Source organism: Uranotaenia lowii, chromosome 3 (genome assembly GCF_029784155.1).
Source record: "Uranotaenia lowii strain MFRU-FL chromosome 3, ASM2978415v1, whole genome shotgun sequence".
NCBI lineage: Eukaryota > Metazoa > Arthropoda > Insecta > Diptera > Culicidae > Uranotaenia > Uranotaenia lowii.
Window position 1 is genome coordinate 266,921,426 of NC_073693.1, and position 10,809 is coordinate 266,932,234.

At 38.0% G+C, this 10,809-nt stretch overlaps 2 protein-coding genes across 2 annotated transcripts in view; both read left to right on the top strand.

The window, feature by feature from the left end:
* LOC129758177 (probable serine/threonine-protein kinase DDB_G0282963) overlaps positions 1-10,809 on the top strand; it is a 425,584-nt gene that overhangs the window by 174,353 nt on the left and 240,422 nt on the right. The window lies entirely within an intron of this gene.
* LOC129758207 (histone H4) lies at positions 278-682 on the top strand. The gene has a single exon (XM_055755665.1). It carries the CDS (start codon positions 284-286, stop codon positions 593-595), a length of 312 nt encoding a protein of 103 aa, XP_055611640.1. The 5' UTR covers positions 278-283; the 3' UTR covers positions 596-682.

Sequence of the window (10,809 nt, forward strand, 5' to 3'; positions counted from 1 at the left end):
ACGATGAATTCAGAATAACCCTCAACGGTTTAGAGCGGACATATTTATACCTCTGCTCGAGGAACATGTTCCCGCCTTAACACCAGATGCTATGATTTTTTTCAGGGAAGGGAAACTTCCCCTTAACCCAGGCAACATTATGCTCTTCAAGCGAAGCAGCAGCATAACGGAATGCTCGAAAGTCTACCCTCGGAAAATCGTATAAAAGCAGGACCCTCATAGTCCGTTAAGCATCAGTTTTCTTTCAACCGTTCGTAAAACAACCTAACACAAATCTTCAACAATGACTGGCCGCGGCAAGGGAGGAAAAGGTCTAGGAAAGGGTGGCGCCAAGCGTCATCGCAAGGTTTTGCGTGATAACATCCAGGGAATCACCAAGCCCGCTATCCGTCGTCTGGCTCGTCGTGGAGGAGTCAAGCGTATCTCCGGTTTGATCTACGAGGAAACTCGTGGTGTTCTGAAGGTGTTCCTGGAAAACGTGATCCGTGACGCTGTTACCTATACTGAACACGCCAAGCGGAAGACCGTCACTGCCATGGACGTCGTCTATGCCTTGAAACGCCAGGGACGCACTCTGTACGGATTCGGAGGTTAAATCATGCCATCAATGAAATGCTATCAAAACGGCCCTTTTCAGGGCCACAACAAGTTTATGGAGGAGATCAACTTGAGTTTTTTATTGTTCAACGCAAAAAAGGAAGAGTAGCTTATTGAATCTTATCGGTTTTGAACCAATTTCAGTAAATGATCAGCATCATTTTATGAATATTTTACTGTAAATAGATCATTCAGGGCCAATCAGACTTTTTGAGCGAAGTTATACTGAACTGTACAACGATGCCATGCACCAGCAATATTTTATTTTAATAAATCGATTCGGATCAAAGCAATTCTTCCAACGAAATGTCCATACTTTCTATTTCAGCGTGCCTAATTATAAGTGAAAAAAATTTGAATGCAAGATAGTGGCTAGGTAACATTTATGCTGGCGTTTTTTCATGCTTGCTATGTATCACAGGTATTGCAAAATGCATCGTCCTTTGGAAACCATCTGGACATATTTTTAAACCAACAAGTTATCGTTTGAATTCATTTTGTCATAATAATCATCTCTCCGAGATCAATCTGGCACATTTTTAAACCCAAAAAAGGTAGCCGTTCAATTCATGATGTATCTTCATTTGAAAATTACCAAATACCCAATACAAACCGAATGGTATAAGCACAATATTCTAATCCTTCGGAAAGGACAGCGTAGAAGCGACCAAAAGGTGACGATTAGATAGTTTGTTATAAACTGGACTGACAAACTCGACGAGTAAATCGGTTAGTAGGTTCATGAAATTGGTGCAAATGTTCAGCGTCCAGGAATCAAACTCATCGTACTTAATGACTCAGTATAGCCTCGAAGATGTTCGGTGGACTTGATTTAATAGCAACGAGTGAGATCGTAAGGTTCTTGATGGCACTCTAAACAATATCATACCCAGCAAGTGTGGTGACTGGACTTCTCCGTTCAATACTTCAGCGACAAATGTTGCCTGTTGAATACTTCGACGGCGTTTCGGTGTATAAAAACCCAAAATCTTGCAACGTTTAGAATAAGCGGGAAGATACTCAGGATGGTGCCATGGCAGATAAGGTGAATTAAAAAAAAATGCTTTTGTATGCGCTCAACTCGTAAGGTCCAGCACAGCTGGTAGATTTCTAAGATCCAATCGCAGCATGTTCTGTTATGGACCGGACGAATGCAGCTCAAAAACAAAATCAAGATAATGAAAAATTTCATTTAAAAAACTCTTGTAAGATATGACTGGTAGTCCTGAAAAGGACTGATTCTGTTGGTTAAGTCGAATTCGTCAATAAAGAGACAATTTACTTCTTGGCAGCAGCCTTCTTAGCCACAGTCTTCTTGGCAACAGGCTTCTTGGGGGTCTTTGGCTTCTTGGCAGCGGCCTTTGGCTTGGCAGCGGCCTTCTTGGGGGCAGCAGCCTTCTTCACGGTGCCGGCTTTCTTGGCGGTCTTGGCCGTGGCCTTCTTTTCAGTGGCGGCCTTTGGCTTCTTAGCGGCAGCGGCTTTCGGTTTCTTGGCGCCAGCGGCCTTTGGCTTCTTGGCCACGGTCTTCTTCTCACCAGCGGCCTTCTTTGGCTTCTTGGCGGCGACCATCTTCTTCTTCTCGCCAGCTGGCTTCTTATCCTCAGCCTTGATCTTGAACGATCCGGAAGCTCCGGTGCCCTTGGGTTGGGTGAACTTGCCCTTCTCGACACCACTCTTCAGGGCCTTCTTGATGAAGGGCGACAGCTTGGCCACATCACACTTGTAGTTGGCAGCGATGTACTTCTTGATGGCCTGCAGCGAAGATCCCTTGCGTTCTTTCAGGGTCTTGATGGCGGCAACCACCATGTCGTTGACTGGCGGGTGAGTGGATGGCTTCTTGGGCTTCTTATCTCCCTTCGGGGCCTTTGGCTTCTTGGTGGCCTTGGCAGGAGAGGCAGCTGGAGCCGCGGCAGCAACTTCGGTTTCAGTCATTTGGTTTTGGTTTGATAGAATACGAGGAAAAGTTTATGAATGAAGCCAATGACAGCACAGAGCAGTCCGTTACATTTGATGTCCGTGTTAGTGACAGGCGGCAGGTATTGTTAATTTATTTGAAGGAGATGGTTTTACAATTTAAAAAAAGCTTTTTTAAAAGTTCGTTTTACTCGATATTTTGATTTAAAAGTATTTGATTTTCGTAACATCCATCAAAGTAAACTCAATATTCTATCACAAAATCCATTTGAACTTACTGAATGTTTACAGAGACACGGTAAATTTTGACGTTTTATATCAAGGTTTAGCGTTTAAATATAAAACTGTATCTCAAAGAGTCAATTTTCACTATTGAAACAATCAATATTGTTATGAAGTATTGCTCAAATTAAGAAGCGGTGAGTTGAGTTGATGGATCATACAAATATTCCTTATAATTATTAGTATTATCCATATTTAAAGACCATTTTGCAAGAGCTTATCAGGGAACTGTTTCATGTATTTAGTGTTTGGGTTGATAGTTAGTTTAACAGTTAAAGAAAAATTACTTGTTAGTAAATTTTAATCACTGGAGTAACACACATGCATTGGAATGATTAGATATAAAAGCTGTTTTGTAAAAAATCTACAATGCCGTAGCTTGGTTTAGAAAGAATTCAATGAAAAACATCTCAAAATTCTTCAGTCCAGTCTCCAATATGGAAAATATGATGCCAACTTATTCAGCTGAAATATTTCAATATTGAGCTGGATGAAACCTTAATGATATGAATGCTTCAAGCAAAATTTCCATTGGTAATCTATATATATAAAAAGCAATTATCTGTATGTTGTTTGTTTGTTTGTTTGTTTGTTTGTCCTCTATAGACTCAGCCGTCTTAAGAGCTAGAGATCTGAAATTTGACATGGATGCTTATTAGGACCAGGAATGATGAAAAATGTTTTTAGATTTTTGGACGACCCCTTCTGAAGGGGGTCGTCCATACAAGACAAATATTGTTTTCACGTTATCGACGTTATTTTCCGTCGGATTGTGATGAAAATTTGCACATGGGTGTTTTGAGAGACGAGCAATCGATTTCAAGTTTCGAATTGCGGATTAGAAGTCGGCTGAAGGAGTCGTCCATACCCAACTTTAATGTTTTTGCGATTTTGACGTTATTCTACATTGGATTGAGATGAAAATTTCCGCATAGGAGTTTTGAGGGACGCTCTTTTGCTTTCCGGTTTCAAATCTTGACTTAGGGGTCGGCAAAAGGGGTAATTATCTGTTCACTGTTTTTACGATATTCTCTTGATTGAGCATAGAACTGTAATGAAAATTGGCACAGGGGAGTTTAACAGAAAAGATAATTGATTTCAGGTGTCAAGTTTTGAATCGTGGTAAAAAAAAAGACCGTCCATGTTATTTGCTTACTGTTTTCGCGATATTGTCGTGATCATGCATCGGATTGAGATGAAAATGTTCAGATGAGGGTTATAAACTATGAGCATTTGACTCCAGGTAGCATGTTCCGTGTCAAGGGTCGGCGAAAGGGGCGTCTGTATTCACTGTTCACTGTTTTCAAGTTCCTGACGTAATTTTACATATAATTTGAAAAGAAAGAATGGCACAAGGGAGTTTTGAGGAACGTAAAATTGGTTTCAATTATCGAATTTCGGGCCATGGGACAGAAAAAGAGGGTTTCATTGAAAGTTCAGTGTTTTGTGCAATAATTTTGTTGGAGGCAGTTAATTGATACCAATTTAAGTGTGAAGGTCAAGCAAAAGAGTCGTGCACACAAACAAATAGTACATGTTTCTGCCATAATATCTAGATTTTGCAACCGATCGAGAAGAAAAAACTCTCACATAAATTTTAATAAAAAGCCAATCAACAGTTTAATTTGAATTTCAAGTAATAGTAATAGTAGCGACTTTAAACACTGTTGAATTTTTTCCCCAAAATTGTCGAAAGAATGTTTCGAATTCATTTTCTAAACTCATTTTGACGTACCAATGATTTAAAGCGAAACGAAGTTCGTACGGGTTCAGCTAGTCTATATATATATAAAAATGAATGTTTGTCTGTCTGTCTGTTCCCTATAGACTCGGAAACTACTGAACCGATCATCGTCAAAATTGACATCTGAGGGTTTTTGTGGCCGGGGATGGTTTCTGTAATAGTCAAAACTCCATCCGACTTAAGAAGCCCCCCCTTTCATACAAAATTTTTAGTTTTTCGGAACAAATTAAAGTCATGACATCCATTTTATCGAGGTTTTTTCTTCCTTTGGGCGGTTTGTTTTTCGTCTCCAAGATCGAGGCGTCGGGAGCCAACGTCGCAAAAGGATAGTAACCATGGCATAGCATACTGATCAGTGGGAATATTTAGGCGCGTATTTCTCAACCAAGAATATTTTCAATGCAAGGGGTGGCGATATGAAGCCTTGATATGATTTTTTTTTTCTTCTTGATTCCTAGCTCATTTGTACAGCACATGGTTATGAATGACGCCTAGATGAGACCCAGATTGACATTTTGTCGATCGAATAAAACATATACATTTTTTTGCCAAGTTCTGAAATTGAAAAGTCATGGCATCCATTTTTACAGATTTTCTTTTCTTTGAGGGTATAGTTTTTCGTCTCTATGGTCAAGCAAACGTCGTCGCAAGTGGATAGTAACTAAAGCCTTGATCGCTGGAAAAATTTTACAATCAAATGCATGTTTCTCAACCAAGTACCTTTGTTTCTTATGCACGTAGAGGTGATATGCAACCTAGATGTGTTTTTTTCTTGCTTAATTGCACGTGATGATAAATGACGCCTAGATGTGACAGGGATTGGTATTTTATCAATCGAATCAAAACCGATTGAATTCGATTTTTCATTCAAGGAACATTAGAACATGTTCAAACGTTCAACTTTTTCTGTTAAAAAAAAAATTAAAAATTATTTTTTCTTCTAGAAATTGTTACTTCGGTCCAAATACACAACTGAAACGAGTTATGAAATGAAAATGGGATCTTTTTATTTTAAATAATTTTGAAAAAACCATCGTACTTTTTAATTACATACCAATTCAAGTACGTACTTAACATGAAAAGTGTTTTTGTGTTACATAGCTGCATAAAAGAGACCTTTGATCCGCTTCGTTTTTTGAAAAGCGAGACTTTAGAACTGATATTCAACTGGATGCAAAATTTTTTAGAGAAATTTTGAGTATACCTTTAAGGTGTTAAAAACAATATTCCCTCCTGTCAACTTACACGGTGGGGCAAGGGCAAACGTCGAAGAAATTCATCTTCAAAATGATTCAATATGTTGGAAAGACCAGAAGGGTTAAACATAAATTTATTCCGCAGGAATACTGCAGATATATCAGTGAAACTTGATAGAACAAGAAACAGGAATACTTATTAAATCCATTTACTCTGACGCATCTGTAAATAAGCTTTGCATTGAAACTTGCCCCAATATACGGGACAAATGTAAACTTAGAAAATTGTTTTGCCAACATTTTTGAATATTTGACTTTCAAAAAGGAAGGAAAATACTCAAAAAACTGTCTCAATTCACGCTATTCATCGATTTTAAAAATTCTATCTCCATTAAGTACAATTTGCAATAAATTTCAATATGCGAATCTTTTTCTTTCAATTAGTTATTTATGTAAACTCAAGCCGGTTAAATTTGCCTACCTTCTTCAAGCAGTGGGGGACCAAATTGGAAAAGATGGGGGATCTCTCATGTAAATTTAAGATAAAGAGCTTTTCAAAGAAGGGATCATATTTAGAAAGGTTTTTTTTCGGGTACAGAGTACAAATTTCAGATCTTGAAAAACGAGTTTAGAGATCAAGTTTCAGTAAATAATATATACCATCTTTGAACTGCAATACAGAACTGCAGCTGCAGCTCTCATTTCAAAGTAATTAGTTCTGAAGTATGATGAGGTTTGATTTAAAAAAAAGCTTTCTAAAATATAAATTTGAATCAATTTTTACTAATTACATTTATTTTCGGAAGGTGTAGCAAAGCACAACGGGTCAGCTAGTGTTAATAATAACTCGCTTACAACAAACCTTATAGGTTGATGGTTTTAGTATTTGCTTAATGCTAGCCATCATCATCGAAAGGTGTACACTTAAAGTTAATCGAAAGAAATCTATTTGAACAAACATCAAGTTTTATTGAGATCCTGTATGCGTTTGTGCTCATTTTTTTATTCAAGGAAACATTTGGGAAATACTTATTATTCGTTAATGAGACTATAATACGATTCTAAATAATACTGGCAAAAATACTGGCACAGTTATCCTCAAGCAGAGACTTGGAATAAAACAGAATGTAAAGCTTAGTTCTTTTAGAAATGGGACACTTTCTTTTGCTAATAGCTCGTTTACTAGCAATCGGACATTCAAAATTTTGGCAGCAATTTTTTGCCTGTAAAAAGTACTATCCGACCTATTTTTTTCAAAATTTTAAAGTTACGCGTTTTTGAGATATTTACGATGCAAGAGAAAAAGTAAAAAATAATTTTGCACAGTTTCATTCAAAATCCATCATAATCAAATTGATAGCTGACAAAACCGTTGATTACTCGAAGAATTACTGTATGTCAGTGGTAAAAAGTATGCAAATACTGTCAAAAATGTCCACAAAGTTCAAATCAAGCATTGGAGTGAAGCATATGATCGGCAACTTTGGCTAAGGGTCATCAGAGAATCAAGTCTCATACCAGCATTTTTAATTTTCTAAAAGCGAAAAACTAAGGGTAGATCGCTGAAATTTCCAAAAATTTTTTTTTCTCCGATAAGCTGAAAGTGTTGCCTGGTAATGAGTCATTCAAACCACACCTCAAACACTAAATTTTGCTAGTTCCAGAGCTCTTAAGCTGTATAGCCGGTTCCGAGGCCATGGGAAAGATGATTTCTGATGAACGACAAAACTTATGAAATACCCTATTTTAAACAAATTCCAGCGGTTGAGTCCTATACCATGTCTGCTCGTTGCAAGGTCCTGAGTATATTAAAGTATGTATTTGCTGGTTATTTTTTATGAAATATTATGATTTGCCAAAATTCTGCTCCTGTGGAAAGAAATAACAATATTCAAAACGAAAACTATGGTTTTCGCTGTTTTTAAAAGCCTAAAAAGAGTAATCTTTTATGGAACCTTCGCAAACTACGATCTATACTAACCGATTATACTTTAAGTTTAATCTCATGATGGTTTTACTTCGATATTGCCAGATTTTGCCAGCAGAAATTCCATTAAAAACGCTCTAAAAGTGGCTCAAAAATAATCAAATTTGTTAGTTTCGAAACATCTGTATCCACTTAATTGCTCTCAGTTTCTTTAAAAAGAGAAGTATTGGTCCGAAAAGTAGCGGAAATTGAAGGAAGAGGGTGTAGCCACCTAAAATACAGATTAGGCGAAGTATTAGTTTGAAAAACTGATCAATATCATGACTGAAAAAAGTGTGCGCTAGCCGATGGGAGGTACCAAGAATAAAGTAGAATTTATTCTTACAAAAAAACGTTTAATAATTTTTTTCAAATTTTTTCATGAATTATCATAAAATTACCTTCATTTCCTTCATAGAAAGTTTTTAGATCAAACGAAAGGTTTTTGAGATACACGCATTCGTAACTGTCCCATTTCTAAAAGAACTAAGCTTTAGGGGTTATAATCCAGTACGGTACGTACACATTACATTGTTCATGAAATCATGAAATGGATTTTGGCTAGGGAACATTATTAATCGTTGAATGAAGACCTGAAAAAGACAAAATTTCACATTCTTATGCTCCCGTAACATTTTGAAAACTTTGGCTCCATTAGACTTCATAATGTTTTAAATAAACTCGAAAATGGACACATAACATTCTTGTCCTTTTCGAAGAATAATTTGAATACTATGCGTATACCATTCGGATTGTTTAGGGTATTTCGAAATTTTCAAACAATGAAAAAGTAATTCAAAGAATAATGATAGTTTTTTTTTATGTTTAGTTATATGAACTTAACTTAATGAGTTTATACGATTACCTTTTGGGCTAAGAAATGTGTAAGATGGTTTTCAAAGGAATCACTTATTTCAATGCTTGTACGACCTAGCATGGAAAAACGCTAACGTAAAGTTAACTTAGCTGCCATCTTGCAACCAAATGATTGTATGTATGTATATAGGAAATCCACCACGGGTGCACGGATTCACTGTAGTTTTACCAAAGTATTTATGAACGAATTTATGCTTCCCTTATAAGTTGTCATATCTGGCACCATGGCTTCGTAATATTTGTTGTGGATGAATGATTTTCGTGTCGCTGTTTCAGTGTATTTTGGTTGAATGTTCATATCATTTCCAAAAATATTCAAAAATTCTTTGATATAACATTTAATAAATTTACCACAGGTATTTCAGCGTCCAAGCAATCAAATGATTGCAGCTAAAATGATACCAACCAGCAACTTGGATGGTAGGTGAACATTTATGTTGATATAGATCACCTTCATTCGGACTGATTGATATCAAATATTGATAGCAAGGCGTGATATTAAAATTCTGATTTTTATATCGACCTTCTCAAGCTTCGAACAGGGACGCCATACGCATCGCCATTTTACTTTTCAAATACCGACGCTTTGAATCGCAACAGTGGTCAACGGTTTGTTGGCTTGCATTCATTTAACTGTTAAAATGCATCTCTTGAACTTCTACGGTACAATTTGAAAAAGTGAAGAGATGTGAAAAATATTTTTTTCATGTTTTTGAAACTTTTGTTCCTCATATTTCATCAATATAACTTTTTTCATTTTTTACTAAGTACAGCATTTAGCGTACAGACATTAAAGATCAAGATGGTTAAACTCTGATGAGAGCTTATTTTTCGGTGCTCAAAAATTATAATATTTAAGTAACTTGATTTTTGGAATATTTCTGTCAAGATGATAAGGAGTTTTTTTTGTTGGAAAATACTATTCTAGGTTCTACAAAACCGTTCATTGCAATAAATTATTTGAGAAAATACATATTTATTCAGAAAAGAGGGGTGCCCAGTTAGCCCCGGAAGCTCATTTTGCCCTTATCTCCCCAACGATGAGTGTTCGAATTAATCATCTCAATTTGAAAAGACACAGCGACAAGACTCTCATCAAAAACATGTTGTGGCCCTGAAAAGGGCCGTTTGGAAATCATTCATGGTAAAGCCAATTTACTTGGAGCTGGTGTACTTGGTGACAGCCTTGGTTCCTTCAGAGACGGCGTGCTTGGCCAACTCTCCCGGAAGCAGCAGACGGACGGCAGTCTGGATTTCGCGGGATGTGATGGTCGAGCGCTTGTTGTAGTGAGCCAGCCGAGAGGATTCAGCAGCGATACGTTCGAAAATATCGTTGACGAAGCTGTTCATGATGCTCATGGCCTTGGACGAGATTCCGGTATCAGGGTGGACTTGCTTCAACACTTTGAAGATGTAGATAGCATAGGATTCCTTCCTGCGGACCTTCCTCTTCTTCTTGTCTCCCTTGGCGATATTCTTCTGGGCCTTGCCGGACTTCTTGGCGGCCTTTCCGCTGGTTTTCGGTGCCATTGTAGTAGAGTTGTTTGGGTAAGATTCGTAACGAAACTGATGATTTCGACTTGGATCGCAGCTGCTTTTAAACAGGCAAAACTCACCCGGAACGTGTTTTTGCTATCTTCGATTCCGTCATTTTCCCCTACATTATCGGGTTTCTTTTCACCCTATTTATGCTGCATCAAGGGTAGACATATTGCCTCGTTTGCTTTATGCTTCATGTTCGCCATAGGCATACCTGCATGAGCTCAGGATTGCCAAGAGTATATAAGCATCGATCCTCTTTGGATTTTCAACATTCTACATTCATCAGCTCGTTTGTGTAAAGCTACTCTAAACTCAACTCATCAAAATGTCTGGCCGCGGCAAAGGAGGAAAAGTCAAGGGAAAGGCAAAGTCCCGATCATCTCGTGCCGGACTTCAGTTCCCAGTTGGTCGTATCCATCGTCTGCTCCGCAAGGGCAACTACGCAGAACGTGTCGGAGCTGGAGCTCCCGTCTATCTGGCCGCTGTCATGGAATATCTGGCAGCTGAAGTGCTGGAATTGGCAGGAAACGCCGCTCGTGACAACAAGAAGACCCGTATCATCCCGCGTCATCTTCAGCTGGCCATCCGCAATGACGAGGAGTTGAACAAACTGCTCTCGGGCGTCACCATCGCTCAGGGAGGTGTTTTGCCCAACATCCAAGCCGTTCTGCTGCCCAAGAAGACCGAAAAGA

Excerpts from the sequence above, each read along its gene's own strand:
- LOC129758207 (XM_055755665.1), top strand. The coding sequence starts at position 284 with ATGACTGGCCGCGGCAAGGGAGGAAAAGGTCTAGGAAAGGGTGGCGCC.